Source organism: Oncorhynchus masou, chromosome 31 (genome assembly GCF_036934945.1).
Source record: "Oncorhynchus masou masou isolate Uvic2021 chromosome 31, UVic_Omas_1.1, whole genome shotgun sequence".
Taxonomy (NCBI): Eukaryota; Metazoa; Chordata; class Actinopteri; order Salmoniformes; family Salmonidae; genus Oncorhynchus; species Oncorhynchus masou.
This window is the reverse complement of record NC_088242.1, coordinates 54,999,813-55,021,752: the sequence shown is the minus strand read 5'-3', so window position 1 is coordinate 55,021,752 and position 21,940 is coordinate 54,999,813. Positions and strand designations below refer to the sequence as shown.

Here is a 21,940-nt window from a genome sequence, read left to right as displayed (position 1 = left end):
ATTTTGTAAGGATTGATCCGAAATAAAAATCGAAATAAATTTCTACTGTGAATGAGTTAGACGTTTTAGTGACAGATGGTATTTTTTCTCAAATTCTATGGAATGTTCTGTGATCAGACACTTTCTTATGTGGGTAGTATATTAAACACATGCAGTTGAAGTCAGAAGTTTACATACACCTTAGACAAATACATTTAAACTCAGTTTTTCACAATTCCTGACATTAAATCCCGGTAAAAAGTCCATGTCTTAGGTCAGTTTGGATCACCACTTTATTTTAAGAAAATGAAATGTCAGAATAATAGTAGAGTGTGATTAATTTCAGCTTTTATTTCTTTCATCACATTCCCAGTGGGTCAGAAGTTTACATACACTCAATTAGTATTTGGTTGCATTGCCTTTCAATTGTTTTACTTGGGTCAAACGTTTAGGCTAGCCTTCCACCAGCTTCCCACAATAAATTGGGTGAATTAAGCCCATTAATCCTGACAGAGCTGTTGTAACTGAATCATGTTTGTAGGCCTCCTTGCTGACACACTTTTTCAGTTCTACCCACAAATGTTCTATGGGATTGAGGTCAGGGCTTTATGATGGCCACTCCAATACCTTGCCTTTGTTGTCCTTAAGCCATTTTGCCACAACTTTGGAAGTATGCTTGGGTTCTATGTCCACTTGGAAGACCCATTTGCGACCAAGCTTTAACATCCTGACTGAGGTCTTGAGATGTTGCTTCAATATATCCACATAATCTTCCTGCCTCATGATGCCACCTATTTTGTGAAGTGCACCAGTCCCTCCTGCAGCAAAGCATCCCCACAACATGTCGATATAGGACTCGTTTAACTGTGGATATAGATAATTTTGTACCTGTTTCCTCAGCATCTTCACAAGGTCCTTTGCTGTTCTGGGATTGATTTGTACTTTTCGCACCAAAGTAAGTTAATCTCTAGGATAAAGAACACGTCTTCTTCCTGAGCGGTATGACGGATGCATGATCCCATGGTGTTTATACCTGCGTACTATTGTTTGTACAGATTAACAGGGTACCTTCAGACATTTGGAAATTGCTCCCAAAGATTAACCAGACTTGTGGAGGTCTACACATTTTTTTTTCAGAGGTCTTGGCTGATTTCTTTTGATTTTCCCATGATGTCAAGCGAAGAGACACTGAGTTTGAAGGTAGGACTTGAAATACATCCACAGGTACACCTCCAATTGACTCAATTAGCCTATCAGAACCTTCTCAAGCCATGACATTTTCTGGAATTTTCCAAGCTGTTTAAAGGCACAGTCAAATTAGTGTATGTAAACTTCTGACCCACTGGAATTGTGATACAGTGAATTATAAGTTAAATAATCTGTCTGTAAACAATTGTTGGAATAATTACTTGTTTCATGCACAAAGTAGATGTCCTAACCGACTAAACCAAAACTATAGTTTGTTAACAAGAAATTTGTGGAGTAGTTGAAAAACGAGTTAATGACTCCAACCCGAGTACGTAAACTTCCGACTTCAACTGTATCTGCACCAAAAACTACAACTAGCATTTAGTCTTACATATGATAAGAAAAGACAAACAAGTGATATAATATTAATAAAACAAGAACTTTATTGAAAGAATAATCTTAGCAGAATACATTATCTCATTCAAACCTGAAAATAAAGCCATTTAAAACCGCTATCATAACCATAACACAACATTCATTTCAGGGCTACTTTCATCAGAATTGAACTGGAATGACAAAATATGAACAAATAAGGCATTTAACAATAATTATTAGCTTTTACAACTTCCATTTCTACATTCAACTAGCATTTACTCTATTACACAAATAGTCAGTACAGGAACAATTCCAAAAGCGCAACATTATTTTACACTCATTACAATTTACAAGTCCTTTACATCCCCAAGGCCATTAGAATCATGAATGAAACATAAAGGGAGGCTGGCATGCAGGATGTCTCAGAAAAGACTGGGAAAACATCCAAGGAAGAAAGGACATGCAGGTGAAGGGACATGCAGGAAAAGGAAACATGCAAGAGAGGCAAAATTACTAGTGAACATCTGGGCTACATCCGAGTCCCTTTACTAGTGCCCATTTCTGCTATTAGTCAAACTCAGATGAGTGCCACAACCTAAAACAATGTCGGTCCTCCACGATGCAAAATCATATGCCACACAAACAAACCGGGTCGTGTTCTCTTTTATCTTTCCTGTGACACAAGAAACATAGCCAGCAATTTATAGAGGGCGCCTGTAGACTGGGCACGTGCTGTGTGTGAAAAGATGAGCTTACAGTTTTCACAGACAAAGGTCTGTCAAAAGATACCGGTCATTAACACAATTACCTCCTGACTGATGAGAAAGCGTCTCTGAACGCAATCTGGCAGTAACCAATTTGCTCATTTGCCTTGCCAGGTGCTGCGTGATTACGCTACCAATCCTGCAACAAAAGTTAACTGTTGATGACTGCAATATCAACACAGTGGGGGTGGGGGTGTTTCCCACCACTTCTGGGTGTTCTGCTAAACAATGGAGGAGTTGATCAACAGATCAAATTTGAACTTATCAAACCTGTCAACCCCTCCCATATGTCTGTTGTAATCGTGGATTACAGGAGGCTGGCGGACCACCTTCCTATACTTGACTGGAATCATTTACATTGGGAAAAATTGGGAAGGCAAGTAACAGTACGTGTGTCTCTCTACTGCATGGCAAATACATTGCCCCCTATCCTACGCCAACACATATCCCCATATGTAAACCTTTAAAACCTGAAGTGTAGCCTGTGTCAGATGAAGCAATGACCCATCATCTAAATTCCCCACCTAGTTGGCCACCCTTTCAAATACTGCTTGAATCCTGATCGCCCCTTTGATTTGAACATGCACTCATCTAGGTCTACACTTCGCTTTGGCTTTTTACAGGTCTGTTTCAGGTGGTCCAGGAAAGGACTGCAGTTTTATAAGCCTATCTGCATTATCCTCAGTGGCAGGATCCACAACGTGTAAAGCAGCCAACAGAGCTTTGAAGCGATTACGCAACATTAAAGCTCTAGCCCAAGAGAGCCCTGAAGAGACTTTGCACCCCAGTACCGATGAAGGTCCGGCAGTTCGGTAAATCCCATGTAAACGAGCAGTCCAAGAAACCTCAAGCCATGCTTTGACGGAATCACCATACAACGGGCACTCCCAAAACAAGACCCCAACCGTGACTATTTGGGAACCCACAAACCACCACCACCTGCATGAAAAACAAGAAGAAGAAGAAGTCTATCGCCCTTAGTCTATCCTGAGCCGTCGACCGAACTGCCTGACGTACACTGCCAAGACTTAAACCTGCTGGATGTTCAGGCCTGAAAGAGATGGACTCTGGTGCCTCTGTATCAACATCACCATAGGACTGAAACATGCTATCGGGCAAGACAGAGCATTTACGCTAACGGGAAGTGGAGCACGAACAGAAAGACTTAAGAGACAAGACGAGAGAAAATAAATAAATTGTTAGTATGCTCAATATATTTAAAAAAAAAACTGTCCTTTAGATATCTATTATCGGGCCTGATAAATCTAACAATAACACATCTATAGTTACCTTCCAGTTGAAGAGCTTGGCTGAGAGGCCTCAGCTGGTGGCTCCACTTCCTCTGGCTCCTTGATCTCATTACTCTTCTCAGAGTAGCTCCGCATCATAGGGTATCTTCCTTTAAGAAGGCCATGTCTTCATTGTCTTCCTCATCCTACAGGACTTGTGCGGCAATGACCCGCAGCTCATTTGCCATCAGTGTCCTCCTCATAGACAGGGACTGCATTATTCGATGGTACTGGTCCCCTCTGTCCATTTCTAAAACTCAAAGACAAACAAGGAAAATGTACATTTCAAATGTAAAATCAGTGACAACCCCGCCGAAGAATAGCTTAAGATTGACAAAGTTATATTCAGAATACACTTCAGTACATAAAAATGGGAATCATGAATGAAGGTGATTAGTGTATCCACACGTTATCAAATCACAAGGACAACTGGGAACTCAAATCATGACGTCAGTGATCTGCAGGTCGGAACGCTAGAGTTCCTGAGTTGAAATTCCGAGTTGGATGACGGTTCAAAAATACTTTTCCCCAGTCTGTGCTCATTTTTTCCCAGTTATCTTTGAACGAACTGAAGTCGGAAGTCAGAGATTTCCAATTTCCCAGTTGTTTTGAATGCATCAAACGGCAATGGAAGGCAGGCTTCATCAGTACGCCACACACCACTTTGCAATAAGCAACGTTTGAAACTTGAATGTTTTAATACATGTGAGGCAAACGTTCTGATCTGTTGCAGACTTGTTGCTTTTTAAAGTTGTTATTTTACTTAATGTACTGTAGCCTAGGCCTACAGGTTGTACAACTGTCCCAGAGTCTGTTTGGAAAAGGCCATTTATTTCTCAACAAGCTGACCAATCGAATAGGTAGCCTAAACTTCTCTACAATAGATTGACATAAGCTAGTGATTTTGCTATTTGTTACTTGTCTTGTTGGCTGAGGAAAAGTAAATGTGGACAGTTATTCTAACATATCCAAAGTGCACATCAGAATTTGTTATGTTAATATAAATAATTACCATATTCTAAATGTGATTTCTGTCAGTCTGAGCACTGTGGGTGGACGCCCTAATCAGGTTACGCACCCAACATTTATGAGTCCGGTAAATTTCTCAAACGTCATCAGGGGATGACTCCATGGCTTTGGGGATATAACTAGCTACTCATTCCAAAATCATGTGTATTAATATAGAGTTGGTCCCCCCTTTGCTGCTATAACAGTCTCCACTTTTCTGGGAAGGCGTTCCATTAGATTTTGGAAGATTGCTGTGGGGACTTGATTCTATTCAGCCACAAGAGCATTAGTGTTGGTTGGGCACTGATGTTGTGCGATTCGGCCTGGCTCACAGTCCGGATTCCAAATGTGTTCGATTTGGTTGAGGTCAGGGCTCTGTGCAGGCCAGTCAAGTTCTTCCAAACTTATCATCTCGACACACCATTTCTGTATGGACCTCGCTTTGTGCACAGTGACATTGTCACGCTGAAACAGGAACGGGTCCCCCCCCCCCCAAGTTGAAAGCACAGAATCGTCTAGAATGCTATTGTATGCTGTAGCATTAAGATTTCCCTTCACTGGAACTAAGGGGCCTAGCCTGAACCATGTAAAATAACCCCAGATCATTATTCCTCCTCCAGCAAAATGTAGTTGGCACTATGCATTAGGACAGGTAGCGTTCTTTCGTCGGATTGCCAGATGGTGAAGCGTGATTAATCACTTCAGAAATCACGTTTCCGCTGTTCCAAAGTCCAATGATCTTAGGCTGAAGCTCTCGATCAACAGTTCTTGTGCTGACGTTGCTTCCACAGGCATTTTGGAACTCGGTAGTGAGTGTTGCAACCGAGGACGATTGTTACACGCTTCAAAACTCGGTGGTCCTGTTCTATAACCTTGTGTGGCCTACCACTTTGCGGCTGAGCCGTTGTGGCTCCTAGACATTTCCACTTCACAACAGCACTTACAGTTGACTGTGGCAGCTCTAGCAGGGCAGAAATTTCATGAACTGACTTGATGGAAAGGTGGCATCCTATGACGATGCCACATTGAAAGTCACTGAGCTCTTTAGTAAGGCCGTTCTACTGCCAATTTTTGTCTATGGAACCTGCCAGCCAGCCGGAACGTATTAGGACCCCTTGACCTTTTCCACGTTTTGTTACGTTACAGCCTCATTCTGAAATGCATTAAAATGGACTATTTTCCCAGTCCATGCTGCTGAAAAACATCCACATAGCATGATGCTGCCATCACAATGCTTCACCATAAGGATGGTGCCATGTTTCCTCCAGACTAGAGCTGTGGCGGTCACAAAATTCTGTCAACCGGTGATTGTCAAGCAAATAACTTCCGGCCTCACGGTAATTGACAATTAACAAACACATTTAGCATCTCCTGGCTTCCACACAGTCTACAAGCCACTGATGCAAACCTTTGGAACATCCACCATTTAAAATAAATAAATAATAATATTCATGTAATATAGCCTACACCTTCACAATAAATTCATTATTTTTTAGACCGGTCTAAAGAAGCATGATATGAAGAAAATGTAGTCTTTTTCAGAACAACAGAATAGCATACTCTAAGTTGTCCTTATGTTAGGTCCTGATCTGGCTATGCCATATGGCTGTGGGCTAAACTAGTTCATTTAGCAGACAAGATTTGCCTAGAATTCCAGGGCATTATTTTATAGTATGAAGAATACAATTGAACAAAGGTGATTAAATATAATTTCTCTCTCCAAAGATTTGAGGGTGTGCGCACATGCAACCATTGTGTTGAGCGGTTAAAATAGGTATTAATGTAACTGCAGTTCTATATACGTTGGGCTATATGTTTTGATTTTAATACAATATAAGGCTGCATGATGCGACTAATGATTATCTGAAAAAAGTTGCTTGAAAGGCATGAGCTCTGCGCAGGCTCTACACACTTCATTCGTCTCTCATTTACAATTTGACAAGCACTTGATAGTGGCCGTAATGCACACTAAAACAATCCATGCCCTTGGCCCGGAGTGCTGCATTGTGCCCTTCTCCTCGAGTGCTGCGCGCTCCTAATCACCTCTCACTCACATGGCTCCCCATCACGTGACCGGGTCTTTCTCACAGGCTACAAGTGAAGACAGACACATCAAGGATGCAACTGCACGCACCCTTATCCAGAACTCTCCACATTTACTTTGTCAGACAACAAGATGTGTAGGCCTAACGAACAGCAAAACCACTAGCCTATGTCAATCTACTATCCCGCATAGTACAAAAGTCAACCTATTCTATTCTGTTTCTAGAAATAAATATTACAAACATAGGTCTGGGACAGTTGTGGGATGCAATAGATCCCCAATTAATACAATCACTAGGAAAAAAAATAATTAAAATAATTACTCAATGTGGTTGACGCAACAGATCAGAACATTTAGCTTAAAATGTTGATAGCCTAAGAGTTTATTTCTTCACATTATAAGTGCAGCAACACCCACATTGCTGTAGGCTATTAGCGCAAATGTTTCATTAGCAGTAAAACACCATTATCAAAAGTGAACGCAAAGGTGACAAGGCACATAATGCTTTTATAATATAAGGTGCATTTCTATGGTGACAACTAGCTTCCCCAAACTTAAAACTCACGCACTGCTTATGTATGCCAGTCTGCTTTACAAGGTTTTAGAGCCTAATGTGCTTAATTTTTTAAAGTTACTTGTGATAAAAACCTTATCAAAACATATAGGCCTATGGGCTAGGCTACAAGAGGTGCGTGACTATGATTCTGAAAAATTCGCAAAAAAATGGCAGTTTCTTATGCTGGGCATCATTAAAAAGTGATAATATATAATTCACAAGCGATTGGCTAATATTGTCACCCATCAGCCTATTCTTGATTTAATCTTGTCTTTACATATACTACTTTATAGATATGTGCCAGCCAGGTAGGCTATACTCCTGTTGTAAAAATAAACAGTGTGCATAATATTAGGAAAGTTGAGAATGCCAGTACATACATACAGTGCCTTCGGAAGCATTCAGACCATTTGACTTTTTCCACTTTGTTACTTTACAGCCTTATTCTAAAATGTATTAAATAAAAATCAATCCTCAGTAATCTACACATAATGACAAAGCGAACACAGGTTAAGAAAGTTTAGCAAATGTATAAAAAAAAACAGGATTACCTTATTAACATAAGTAATCAGACCCTTTGCTATAAGACTCAAAATTGAACTCAGGTGCATCCTGTTTTCATTGACCATCCTGGAGATGTTTCTACAACTTGGAGTAAACCTGTGGTAAATTCAATTGATTGGACATGATTTGGTAAGCCACACACCTGTCTATATAAAGGTCCCACAGTTGACAGTGCATGTCAGAGCAAAAACCAAGCCATGAGGTTGAAGGAATTGTCCGTAGAGCTCCGAGACAGGATTGTGTCGAGGCACAGATCTGAGGATAAGGCACCAAAAGATTTCTGCAGCATTGAAGGTCCCCAAGAACACAGTGAACTCCATTCTTAAATGGAATAAGTTTGGAAACACCAAGACTCTTCCTAGAGCTGGCCGCCCGGCCAACCTAAGCAGTCGTGGGAGAAGGGCCTTGGTCAGGGAGGTGACCAAGAACCCCATGGTCACTCTGACAGAGCTCCAGAGTTCCTCTGTGGAGATGGGAGAACCTTCCTGAAGGACAACCCTCTTTGCAGCACTCCACCAATCAGGCCTTTATGGTAGAGTGGCCAGACGGAAGCCACTCCTCAGTAAAAAGGCACATGACAGCCTGCTTGGAGTTTGCCAAAAGGCACCTAAAGACTCTCAGACCATGAGAAACAGGATTCTCGTCTGATGAATCCAAGACTGAACCCTTTAGCCTGAATTACACGTGTCACGTCTAGAGGAAACCTGGCACCATCTCTATGGTGAAGCATGGTAGTGGCAGCATCATGCTGTGGGGATGTTTGTCAGTGGCAGAGACTGGGAGACTAGTCAGGATCGAGGCAAAGATGAATGGAGCAAAGAACAGAGAGATCCTGGATGAAAACATGCTCCAGAGCGCTCAGTACCTCAGACTGGGGTGAAGGTTAAACTTTCCAACAAGACAACGACCGTAAGCACACAGCCAAGATAACACAGGAGTGGCTTCGGGACAAGCCGCATCACGTCCTTCAGTGGCCCAGCCAGAGTCCGGACTTGAACCCGATCATACATCTCTGGGAGAGACCTGAAAATAGATGTGCAGCAATGCAACCCATTCAACCTGACAGAGCTTGAGAGGATCTGCAGAGAACAATGGGATAAACTCCCCACATACAGGTGTGCCAAGCTTTTAGCGTCATACCCAATAAGACTCGATGCTGTGATCTCAGCCAAAGATGCTTCAAAGTACTAATACTTTGAATACTTATGTAAAATGTGATAGTTTTTCTTTTTGCTTCGTAATTATGGGGTATTGTGTGTAGATTGATGAGAAAAAACAACAACAAGTTAATACATTTTAGAATAAGGCTGTAACGTAACAAAGTGTGGAAAAAGTCTAGGGGTCTGAATACTTTCCAAAAACACTGTACATTCCTTCTCAGCACCCGTCTCTCGTTTGGCTGGCTAGCTACGGTCAAAATATAATATCACTAGCCAGTTAACGTAAACTCATGTAAACTCGTACATCGCCTTGGTCCGTACAATTGCCCTTATTTTAGCGCCCCAAAAACGTAATACTTCCGAGATCAACTGTAATGTCAATACCATTGTAAAGCACAATTTCTCCCCTTTCCAACAGAATCAATTACATGACCTAAACGCTCCCCATTTCTGCATAAGTCAAGCAGGCAATGAGCCCAGTCAGGTCTTTTTTTAAATGTCGAGTGGAGAAGCGAAACTAATGCGTGATAGTGAGAAGGAGAGATGTTGTGTGGGAAAATTGCTTTTTTCCACTCGATCTGTCCAACTTATCGCCTCTAAAATGTAAATAAAACACTATAAAGAGTTTATATAATATGTCATTACGCCGCACCAGTATCTCTAAGGATTTTAACCGGACGCTGAGACGCTTCGTCATTCATTAGGGACACAAACCCCTCAAATGAACGGTTCATAACTGCGGTCGGGGACTGGGACTTTCAAACTACAACCTGTTTAGTTTCAGACCTCACAACCGTACGAATTAGCCGAACACCTGTTGGCGGCTTGGCACGAAGAGGCACCCCTTGTTTGCGTTTTAGCAGGAAGCAATCATTAATCATATGTCCCACTTTATGACATTAGAAACAGGGACGCTCATTCTTCTTGATATACTACGTGCTTGATATACCACTGCTGGCCGACTAGGGCTAAAAGTAGGCAACTCAGTAGCTCTACTCTATGCATGCTGTACGTTACGACATAACACGTCAAGATGTAAAGGAGGGTCAGTTTTCTCAACTTTTCTCCAATACTATAGAGCCATTACCATGTCTATCAATGCTTGAATAGAAACCTAGTTCACACCCCCGAATTTGACGTCAACACAGTCGCTACAGTCCCATTAGTTTTCTTTGTAGCCTCGTTTGAATGTTGCAGTTGCACACATTTGTACGGAATGGGGTGAGTTAACGTTAGTGAAGCTCTAATACCTAATGAGAAATGCATTTTATTTTGTACAGTTATCATTGAAAACATGAACATCACGAAGGCAAGTACTGTTAGCATACCTTGCTCCATTCCATCTTGAGTGACTGACTAGACCAACACAGGCTAACTAGTCATCATAGTTATAGCTAGATTGCCACCTAGTTTATCTGAGGATATGTTTTAAAAGCTTTGATTCACTTAATAAAGCTTTTCATGTACTTCAAGAATTATGTCGTCATTGAGCAGATATGAACTTTTACCTCAGAAATAGTCAACTCACTTTCAAGCGGATTTTACTTTTCAAGTCTACTCGGCTTGGTAGGTAGTTAGCTCACCAGGTGTCAAAAGCTCATTTTGCAGACGAACATCTTATCAATCGGAAAAAGTACTCTAAAATGCAAATATTATTATTACCAACATAAAACAAATTATATAGTTTCTTACCTTGATATTGTCGTCCAAATCGGCATGGTGGCGCTGCCAAAGTTCATACCCTATCCGATTGAGTGGGGGAGAAACGTCTCCCTGCGCCAGCAGCGTCAAATGAGCCATTTTCGTGTTGAGTTTTACCTTGAGAGAAAGCCTAAATCCCGCCCCTGAAACCCCTAAATCAATCATATATCGTTGATGCATACATTGTAAACTATCAAAAGAGGGGTTTTATGTACACCTACTCATTCAAAGTTTGTTTTAAATTATTTTTACTATTTTATACATTGTAGAATAATAGCGAAGACATCAAAACTATGAAATAATACATATGGAATCATGTAGTAAACCAAAAAATTGTTAAACAAATAAAAATATTTGAAATTTGAGATTCTTCAAATAGCCACCCTTTGCCTTGACAGTTTGGACACTCTTGGAATTCTCTCAACCAGCTTCATGAGGTAGTCACATAAAATGCAGTTCAACTAACCTGCCTTGTTAAAAGTTAATTTGGGGAATTTCGTAGAGGTTAATGCGTTTGAGCCATTCAGTTGTGTTGTTACAAGGTAGGAGATAGTCTTTTACCCAATAGGGCTTTCTTCTGTACCTATGTCCACATTATGGCAAGAACAGCGCAAATAAGCAAAGAGAAACGACAGTCTATCATTACTTTAAGACATGAAGGTCAGTCAATGCGGAACATTTCAAGAACTTTGAAAGTTTCTTCAAGTGCAGTCGCAAAAACCATCAATCGCTATGATGAAACTGGCTCTCATGAGGACCACCACATGAAAGGAAGACCCATTGTTACCTCTGCTACAGAGGAAAAGTTAATTAATTAGAGTTACCAGCCTCAGAAATCGGCAATTAACTGCAGCCCAAATAAATGTTTCATAGTTCAAGTAACAGACACATCTCAACATCAACTGTTCAGAGGAGACTGCGTGAATCAGGGTGGCGTGAATCAGAAACCACTACTAAAGGAAACATGAGCAATGGATATTAGACCGGTGGAAATCTGTCCTTTGGTCTCAAATCTGAGATTTTTGGTTCCAACCGCCGTGTCTTTGTGAGACGCAGAGTAGGTGAGTGGATGATCTCCGCATGTATGGTTCACACCTTGAAGCATAGAGGAGGATGTGTGATGTGTCTTTACTGGTGACAGATTTATTTAGAATTCAAGGCACACTTAACCAGCATAACTACCACAGCATTCTGCAGTGATATGCCATCCCATCTGGTTTGCGCTTAGTGGGACTATCATTTGTTTTTCAACAGGACAATGACCCAACACACCTCCAGGCTGTGAAAGGGCTATTTGACCAAGAAGGAGAGTGATGGAGTGCTGCATCAGATGACCTGGCCTCCACAATCACCCGACCTCAATCAAATTAAGATTGATTGGGATGAGTTGGACCGCAGTGTGAAGGAAAAGATGCCAACAAGTGCTCAGCATATGTGGGAACTCCTTCAAGACTGTTGGAAAAGCATTCTAGTCACTAAACCCCCATATGCCATGTCTCAAAATATGCCGGCAGATGAATTAAAAGTACGTTTACATTGCAATACTTCTGACAGCCAACTTCCTACCTCTGCCCACAACTTCCGGACTTTAAATCACTCCCAGAAAGCATGACCTATTGAGTCATTCTTAATTTGATACTTAATACATGACTGCCGTTATGCTGTAGAATTTGTATAATACATTCTATACATTAGGTTATACTGGATTAACATACATTTTCGCTAACTGTTATTTTGTTAGCTATGCACCAACAGTTTTTAAAATGTTGGGTTCCAATATTATCATTTGTTTTATATTGTCATGGAAATGATGTATTTCATGTTACTAAGTTTTGTACTACTTTTATGCCTTTAGTTTTCCATGTGGACCAATTTATTGGTGAATTCTGAAAAGCTATCCAATGATTGTTCCATAAGGTTGTGTTTTTAGGGAGCGATATTGACAACCATCGGAAACATGTTTCTGATTTTTTAATGGACGGGCTGGAAAGGGTCAAATGCTTTGAGCTAGTAATATGTCAATATTTATCTTTAGAAATTAGCTATGAAAACATAGGCAATTAATACAACACAGCTTTGGATTTCACCAGTCTCAGAGCGAATGGTTTTGACTGTTTGGAACTTTGAGAGCTGCTTGCTTCTCCCGTTCCGACCAGTCCTGCTTGCAAAAATGATTGCTGTCCTTGTTATGAAATTCCACCTTTATGCGGTTCATGTAAACGTTACCAAATGCAATGACTCTTTAAAGCAGAACTACCAAAAATATTTTGTACGGTGAACCTGACAATCGAAAAGCCCCTATCAGCAGTTAGATGTGCAATCAGCAAGATGTGAGTTGTGTTCATTCCAGTAGTCTACACAGCTCTGCCGGTAAAACACAATTTTCCACAGGCATTTGGTAACATTGGCCCAACAACTTAAATGGGGTTGCCCCTCAATTAATAAAGCCTATTTTTAATATTACAAAAGCCATTTTTACAAACATCTGAATGCTGAAGGTGCCACACAGATGTAGCCTATAAATATAAAACAGGGGTAGGGTAGGCCTTCCTCTCCTTGGTGCGAGCAGCTGCGTCTCCCGCACTGTGCGCACAGTTCTCATCTGACTTGTAGATTAATGTCATACGGTGTTGACATGCATAAAAATGTGATAGGCTGAAGGAGAGACGCATGAATTCAATCACAACAGATTAAAAGGTATTTCGTAATAAGGCAGAATTTTTTTTTGTAAAACCTGCGATTCCTAATGTTTTAATTGGTTTTCTTACCGATGCATGCTTCATTTGGATCGTTTTAGGCTCCCGCGGACCGATGCACTCGCATTTTAAAAACATTTGAACCGGGGACCAATGCGTTCTGGTGACTCGTTGCATCCCTAATAGCAACCATAAGCTACAACATTATCATACTGGTATCCAATGGTATCCAAATGTAAATCAGAATTACTACACCATTTCAAATCCAATAAATAACTGGACAAGGAAGTCAACGGTCAAGGGGTTTTTACATGTTTTACGACAGTGAAAGGGATTGACTTACGTCAGCAGTGGGCCAAAGGTCCTTAATAACCCGCTCTATCCTCTCCACCACCTCCCTCCTCATCCTCTCCTCCTCCGGCCGTGGAGACATGTAGGCATAGAAATCCTGGATCTCCTCATGGAGCCTACAAAGTCAGACACACATACACACACACAGTGGTTAGAACACGTGTGAAATCCCTAAATAGTAATGCAGTCAGGGGTTCCCTGGCAAAGCCATGAAACTGAAAAAACAAACAACCTACAAACATTTCATACGATTCATTCATTTAAATCTGTTTATATAAAGTCTAGAGCGTATTGAGAAACAGGTAGGCCAGACACCCATTACATTTGATAGGTTTCTGTTATAGCCAACTAATCCCGTAGCACTACAGTATGTAGCCTAGAAGTGGCCTTCAGTCTGTCAGTGTGCTATGAAGCCTGTGATTACAGAGCAGGGAGCTACTATAAATACACTCTAGTGGACACATATGCAACTATACTAAAAGAGCAGCAGTGCGTATTCCCAGGAGGACATGTAATGTGTGCCAGTCCAGCCAGCTGCTTTTCAATATGTCATCCAGAGTAATAAAGCACTTTAGAATACCCCTTCTCTGCATGGTGTACAAGAAACGGTTATCTGCTGCATTACGCTAGGCCGAGGGTCTCCAACCTTTTCTAGCATGAGAGCTACTTTAAATTTCTTACAAATAGGCAGATTCTTATCCTTTCCCTTGTAACTCTTCCCCAGGTCCTTTGTGTACAAGAGAAAGTAGCACACTGTTGTTTTCTGTCAATATACCCGGTAAAATAAAGGTTAATAAACTAAGAATCTGAGATTTCCCCCACAAAATCTGTCATTTTCTGTTTTTCACTTTCAAAATTACAATTGTTAATAAAGAAACAATGGAATTGGAATGTTGAGTCCATGTCAATGCTTAAATCACATCAACACACAATTTGTTTTACATCTGGTATTTTGTTTTCTTTGATTTGGCACTTTAATTGCATATCTAGCGAGTGAGTAATGTGTCAGTCTAGCGATGGTTCTGAACTGCTGCTGCTCATTTCATGACAAAGTTATCAAACAACAAATAGATACAAATGCTACACGGTGCCTTCGGAAAGTATTCAGACCCCTTGACTTTTTTCACATTGTTACGTTACAGCCTTATTCTAAAATGTATTAAATGGTTTTTTCTCCTCAATCTGCACAAAATACCCCATAATGACAAAGCAAAAACATGTTGAGAAATGTTTGCTAATTTATCCCCCCCAAAAAAATATATGAAATATACATTTACATAAGTACACGGACCCTTTACTCAGTACTTTGTTGAAGCACCTTTGGCAGCGATTACAGCATCAAGTCTTCTTAGCTATGATGCTACAAGCTTGGTACACCTGTATTTGGGGAGTTTCTCTTCTCCGCAGATCCTCTCAAGCTCTGTCAGGTTGGATGGGGAGCATTGCTGCACCGCTATTTTCAGATCTCTCCAGAGATGTTTGATCGGGTTCAAGTCCGGACTTTGGCTGGGCCACTCAAAGACATTCAGAGACTTGTCCTGAAGCCACTCCTGCGTTGTCTTGGCTGTGTGCTTACGGTCATTGTCCTGTTGGAAGATGAACCTTTGCTCCAGTCTGAGGGCTCTGGAGCAGGTTTTTAACCAAGGATCTCTCTAAACTTTGCTCCATTCATCTTTCCCTCGACCCTGACTAGTCTCCCAGCCCCTGCCGCAGAAAAACATCCCCACAGCATGATGTTGCCACCATCATGCTTCACCGTAGGGATGGTGCAAGGTTTCCTCCAGATGTGACGCTTGGAATTCAGGCCAAAGAGTTCAATCTTGGATTCATCAGACCAAAGAATCCTGTTTCTCATGGTCCGAGAGTCTTTAGATGCTGTCATGTGCCTTTTACCGAGGAGTGGCTTCCGTCTGGCCACTCTTCCATAAAGGCCTGATTGGTGGAGTGCTGCAGAGATTGTTGTCCTTCTGGAAGGTTCTCCCATCTCCTCAGAGGAATTCTGGATCCCTGTCAGAGTGACTTATGGATACAGGTATTCTGTGTGTGTATCCTGTGTGTATCCTGTGTGTATTTCTTTTCTCTCCTTCTCCCCTCCTCACAGGTGGCAATCATCATTCCCCAATCAATCGCTAATCAGAAGACACCTCCTCCTGTTTCCATTACCCTATCACATTCCCTTGTTTTAAAAACCCATTCAGTTGTTTCCTCTAGAGCTCAATCTCTCTGTCAATGCCATCTGTCTGTAGATCTCTTGTTTGGTTTTTGCATCTACATGTCACTTTGTCCCCACCTGTGAGTATTGGTTTTGTTATGGTGTTTGACGGTGGGAAAAGTTGCCCATGGGCATACATTACCCGTAGGAATACTTTGTATAAAAACACTAGTTAGAACTGGGATTACCACCAACTGTATTTCTGGTTAGTTAGTTAGCTGTTGGTGAAGTAGGCTAGTCTAGCTTGGGGGTGTTTTTGGATACTTATTATTCCTTTCCTTGGGTCCAGCTCAGCCCCTTTTCCTGCTCCCCCCATTACCGTGTGTTTTCAAATAAACCATGAGGGTTTGACGGTCATTTAATTGTCTGTGGTTATTTCGTTCTCACTCTTTTTCACTATTATAATTTGCATGAGTCATGTTACGGGTCTCGTTACCATCCCCCTTAGATTGTCAGGCCAAAAGGGATTTGTAACAGTAACCATCGCATCCTTGGTCACCTCCCTGACCAACGTCCTTCTCCCCCGATTACGCAGTTTGGCTGGGCGGCCATTTCTAGGAAGAGTCTTGGTGGTGCCAAACTTTTTCAATTTAAAAATGGAGGCCACGGTGTTCTTGAGGACATTCAATGCCGCAGATATGTTTTTGGTACCCTTCCCCAGATCTGTGCCGAGAGACAATCTTGTCTGAGCTCTACGCACAATTCCATCGACCTCATGGCTTGGTTTTTGCTCTAACGTGCACTGTCAACTGTGGGATGTTTACAAAGACAGGTGTGTGCTTTTCCAAATCATGTCCAATCAATTGAATTTACCACAGGTGGACTCCAATCAAGTTGTAGAAACGTAAAGGATGATCAATGGAAACAGGATGCACCGGAGCTCAATTGAGTCTCATTGCAAAGGGTCCGAATACGTATGTAAATAAGGTATCTGTATTTGATGTTTAATAGATTTGTAAAAATTTCTAAAGCTGTTTTTGCCTTGCCATTATGGGGTATTATGTGTAGATTGCAGTATTTTTTTACATCCATTTTAGAATACGGCTGTAACATAACAATTTGGAAAAAGTCAAGGGGTCTGAAAACTTTCTGAAGGCATTATACTCACTTTTGGTCATGTAGTGCATATCATGATTATGTGGACACCTGCTCGTCAAACATCTCATTCCAAAATCATGGGCATTAATACCCAATCAACACCAGTGGGTTCGGGCCTATTACGTTTGAGACTGCATCGACTTGGAATGCTTCATACAGGCTGAGCTCTTCCCGAGTACGGCAGAATCATATTACTCTTGGTTCCGACTAATGGTACTCGGCCCAAGTCCACATCAGTATATCTGGCACAATTAACATTTTCAATAGTAGGGCAATATGAGGTTTTTATTCGGCAGGTGATGGAAGAACAAAAACAAATTAATGTACTAATCTCAGATTGAATTTGCTAGCAAATGTTCAGTCTATAGACTATAGTCTATATCAGATGGAGAAGGCCCCTAGAGAATCTATGATGTAAATAAATAACATTTTACTACAGATGTTTTTTGGAACCCCACTCACACTAATTCTATTAATTTCAGTCATTCAGCCAACGCTGCCCTAATATGAAATGGCATTGACAATTTTTATGCATATGGTGGAGGCCAGGTTAATTATAGGACGACTTGGGATACATGATCCACAACAGACATCACATCAGTGTCGTAGGCTATAGCCTATTTTTCTATGGTAGGCCCATCTGTAAATGCTGATAAATCCTGACAAAATACACCATATGAGTGGACTAGTTTCACTTTCTGGACCTTGTAAACTGTCGAGAATAAACCCATAACTGATCCAAATGGTTGTATAAATCAGGGCTTTATTTCGGCATGAAACACAAAAGGACATTTGAGCGGTCATTCAAAATTAGCCTACAGCCTAGACAAATTGTGTACTAACAATAATACATTCCTCATTACACTGGGTTGTTGTAGCCTAGGACGTAGAATAATTGTATTTTCAAAAAAAAAAAAGTAGGCCAAAATCTTCCAATTGATAATCTGTTACCTTGGCTGAAAGAGTGATGGACCATACAACCATGCATGTTGAATTACCGCAAATTACTGTAGTCTATAGCCTATTAAAATAGCCAAATAAATAACGACCATAATGTAATATTTGTTGTGGAGAAATGACCAGGCAGGAGACGGGAGTACAGTTAGTTTTCGTTTAGTCGAAACCCCTCGTGCTCTACAGTTCTCGGCACCCCAGTGCGCATTTCCTATTAGGTGTAGTAACGTAACACTGCCGTAATGCATAACAGCACAGTAACTAATATAAACAGATGTAGATCCCAGATACTACACTCCTCCCCCATAGTGTTTAACTCCCAGAGAACAAGGTAAATATGTTAGGTAACTACTAATGCAATATCTGAACAATGCATTCTTAAACATTTTTCAACTACTGGGTTGAAGCAGACTTTTCAGAGCCCAGCACAAATCCAGGGGATTATTCTGCCCCGAAGATGGAGTATGTGTCCTAATAACTAACCCAGGTAATGTCCTTTTTCTTTCCTTTTATCTAGGACATATTAAAGTGTTTGTTTTACTGTCCGTTACCTCCTTAACCAGCTCAACTCACAGGTCAAGCTTTTGAGGTGCCCTTCGCTGTCGAATAGGATATCTCCGCTCCTCCTGGGCTTCCTGTGGTGGGCCAGGTTCGGGTGGAAGGTCAGGCTCTGTCTCTCCCGTACGTCCACAGTCAAAAGAATAGTCCTGGGGGTCGTTATTGTTCTTGTTCTCTCGGCATGTCTATGCTGGGGCGTTGGACCGATATTAGGTAGCTAATTAAGCTAGCTAGTGTTTTTATTTGTAAAACATTGGTAGTCTAGCTAAGACTAGGAAAGCACATGATATGCATAGCTAGCTAACAGTGACAGTTAGCTAGCTATCATTTGCTTGCTAGCTAGCTGACTAGGTCCAGTGAGTTAATAAAGGACTTGCGCGACCCCAACTGGCAAAGAACGCGCCAAGATTCAATGATAAGTTTATTTAGTTTCATGTGTACTATGGCAGCTAAAGGCTGAATTACAGTTCCACATAAAATATATGTATACATATTTATTTTTATATGGTCCCGATGGTTCTGTGTAACATTTGCTACCTGAATTACTTGGAATTAGCTACTGTTGTTGACTAACCCCACTCCATACAAATTTGCGCAACCACGGCATTCAAACGAGACTGCAATAAAGACTAATGGGACTGTAGCAACTGTGCTGGGGTGTAAACTACGTTTCTATTCAAGCATTGATTGAAATGTAATGGCCCAATAGTATTGGAGAAAAGTTGGAGAAAATAAACCCACCCCTCGGATGCTGTACGTTAAATTGTGTAGTGTCATGACGTAACGTACGCATAATGCAACTCATTCTGTGTTGTACAGCCTCTCTCCACCAGGTGTTGCACTTCTCTCGCAGTTTAAAAATAAGAAAGGGACAGGCGGGATACCTAGTCAATTGTACAACTGAATGCATACATTTCTTGCGTCATCACTGCAAGCCATCATGACTCTCAAAAGCCGCTGTTAACTTCTGAAGACAACTTTAGCACCGCCCCAAAAACCTGATTCAAAACCAACACAAACCTTCAAAAACAGTTGAAGTCGGACGTTTACATACACGTAGGTTGCAGTCATTAAAACTAATTTTTCAAACACTCCACAAGTTTCTTGTTAACAAACTAAAGTTTTGGCAAGTCGGCTAGGACATCTACTTTGTACAGGGTCCTGTGTGGCTCAGTCGGTAGAGCATGGCACTTGCAACGCCAAGCGTCGTGGGTTCGTTTCCCACTGGGGCCACCCATATGCAAAAGTGGCCCCAGCCGACTTGTAAGTCGCTTTGGACAAAAGCGTCTGCTAAATGGGATATATTATTATTATTAAGTCATTTTTCCAACAATTGTTTACATACAGATTTTACTTGAATCACAATTCCAGTGGGCCAGAAGTTTACATACACTAAGTTGACTGTGCCTTTAACCTCTAAGGTAGGGGGCACTATTTTCACCTCCGGGTGAAAAGCATGCCCAAAGTAAACTGCCTGCTACTCAGGCCCAGAAGCTAGGGTATGAATATAGTAGATTTGGATAGAAAACACTCAAGCTTCTAAAACTGTTAAATCATGTCTGAGTATAACAGAACTGAAATGGCAGGCAAAAACCTGCGAAGAAATCCCACTTCCTGGATGGATTTATGTTTGTAGATTTCCATTGACTGCCTATACAGATTCCATTCACTTAGGACTCAAATTGCACTTCCTATGGCTTCCACTAGATGTCAACAGTCTTCAGAAATGGTTTCAGGCTTGTATTCTGAAAAATGAGGGAGTAAGACCACTCTGAATGAGTGGACACCGCAGTGTCCCAGAGGTTTTTCCCCATGCGTGCGACCGAGAGCGAGCTTTTCTTGTTTTCCTGTTATATTGACAAAGCTTTTGTCTGGTTGAAATGTTATTGATTATTATGACTAAAAACAACCTGAGGATTGATTATAAACATCGTTTGACATGTTTCTATGAACTTTACTGATAGTTTTCAGATTTTTCATCTGCCTTTGAGCCTGTGGATTACTGAACAAAACGCACAAACAAAGCGAAGGTTTCTGGATATAAAGAGGGACTTTATCGAACAAAACAAACATTTATTGAGCAAATGGGAGTCTTGTGAGTGCAACCATATGAAGATCAAAGGTAAGTGATTAATTGTATCGCTATTTCTTGTGCAACTCCTCTACTTGGCTGGTAACTATTTGTCTGCTTGGTGCTGTTCTCAGAAAATCACATGGTATGCCTTCGCCATAAAGTATTGTTGAAATCTGACACAGTGGTTGGATTAACAAGAAGTTCATCTTTAAACCAATGTATAACACGTGCATGCTTTATACATTTTTATAATGAGGATTTCTGTTTTTGAAATTGGCGCTCTGCAATTTCACTGGATGTTGGCCAGGTGGGACGCTACCATCCCACACCCCCTAGAGAAGTTAAACAGCTTGGAAAACTCCAGAAAATGTTGTCATGGCGGAGCTCATCGCCTTCTTCAATCATGCAGAGACGGGCAGCATGTTGGTCTCATCAATGATTGTGCTTTAGAATGGTATTCATGTTACAGTTGACCTGGAAGTATTACGTTTTTGGGACGCTAAAATAAGGTCCATTGTAAGTTACAGCACGATGTACAGAAGTGCGTTAGCTTCCAGTAGTGGTCGACCACACAGCCTCTCTGACAGACTGTCTCCACCTTCCACCACCATGCACCAAATACTCACTGTTCACAGGCAGAAACTTGTGACAAAACAGTTATCACTCATAATAACAGTATTTGTTGAACAATAATTTGTTCATCTATTCTGGTTTACGATACATTTTAACTTGCCACTAATAATAACTAATTATAATGTAAAACATTCTATAGGTTAAATGACGAGTGTTTCCAGCTGACCCCCTTCATCACTTGAACCCCAGGTAAAGTGATGTGCTCTACAATACATGTCTTCTTGTTTGTCTTCCTGCCAGCAGACTGTCTCTCCACCCTCAGCCTCTCTGATGGAGTCTCTCTACCTTCCACCACCGTGCGCCAAAAATACTCAAAATGTGAATCCGAAGGCTGGCACCCTGAGCTTGAGCTGGTGTGGCTGGACAGTAAAGGAGTCAATCTTAAATGTGAAAACTGTTCAAGGGTGTGTAGACGTTCCCTAGGCACTGTATACCCATTGATTCTTGAAGATAAGTTATGTTGAGCTTAGTTAAACTGTTCTTCCCCATCAGAACTAAACATAAGCCTGTTTATCTGAAAACATGGTTAAAACTATCATTTGTATATAATGGTTAGCCAGTCCTTGCATCCATAGCTCCTACATGTTTATGGTCAGTGCTATCTGGAATCTTGGGACATCCCTACCCTAAATCATAACCCTAACCATTTTAAAATGTCAACTTCAAATGGGGTAGGGAAGTCCAAAGGATTCTGAATAGCATGGACCATATGTTTATCACCTGAGAGCTTTATCCA

General features: G+C 41.1%; 1 protein-coding gene and 1 long non-coding RNA gene across 2 annotated transcripts in view; both read right to left on the bottom strand.

Moving 5' to 3' along the window:
- The window catches only part of LOC135524135 (terminal nucleotidyltransferase 4B-like), a 58,162-nt gene that overhangs the window by 19,513 nt on the left and 16,709 nt on the right, over positions 1-21,940 (bottom strand). The window contains exon 2 of the mRNA XM_064951348.1: positions 13,668-13,791. Coding sequence (XP_064807420.1) covers positions 13,668-13,791 — 124 coding nt within the window. The remainder of the gene's footprint in view (positions 1-13,667; positions 13,792-21,940) is intronic.
- Positions 1,588-10,743, bottom strand: LOC135524136 (uncharacterized). Its single transcript, XR_010452910.1, has 2 exons — positions 10,620-10,743; positions 1,588-3,851 (listed from the first exon to the last, which is right to left on the bottom strand). It is a non-coding gene; the product is annotated as an uncharacterized LOC135524136 (long non-coding RNA).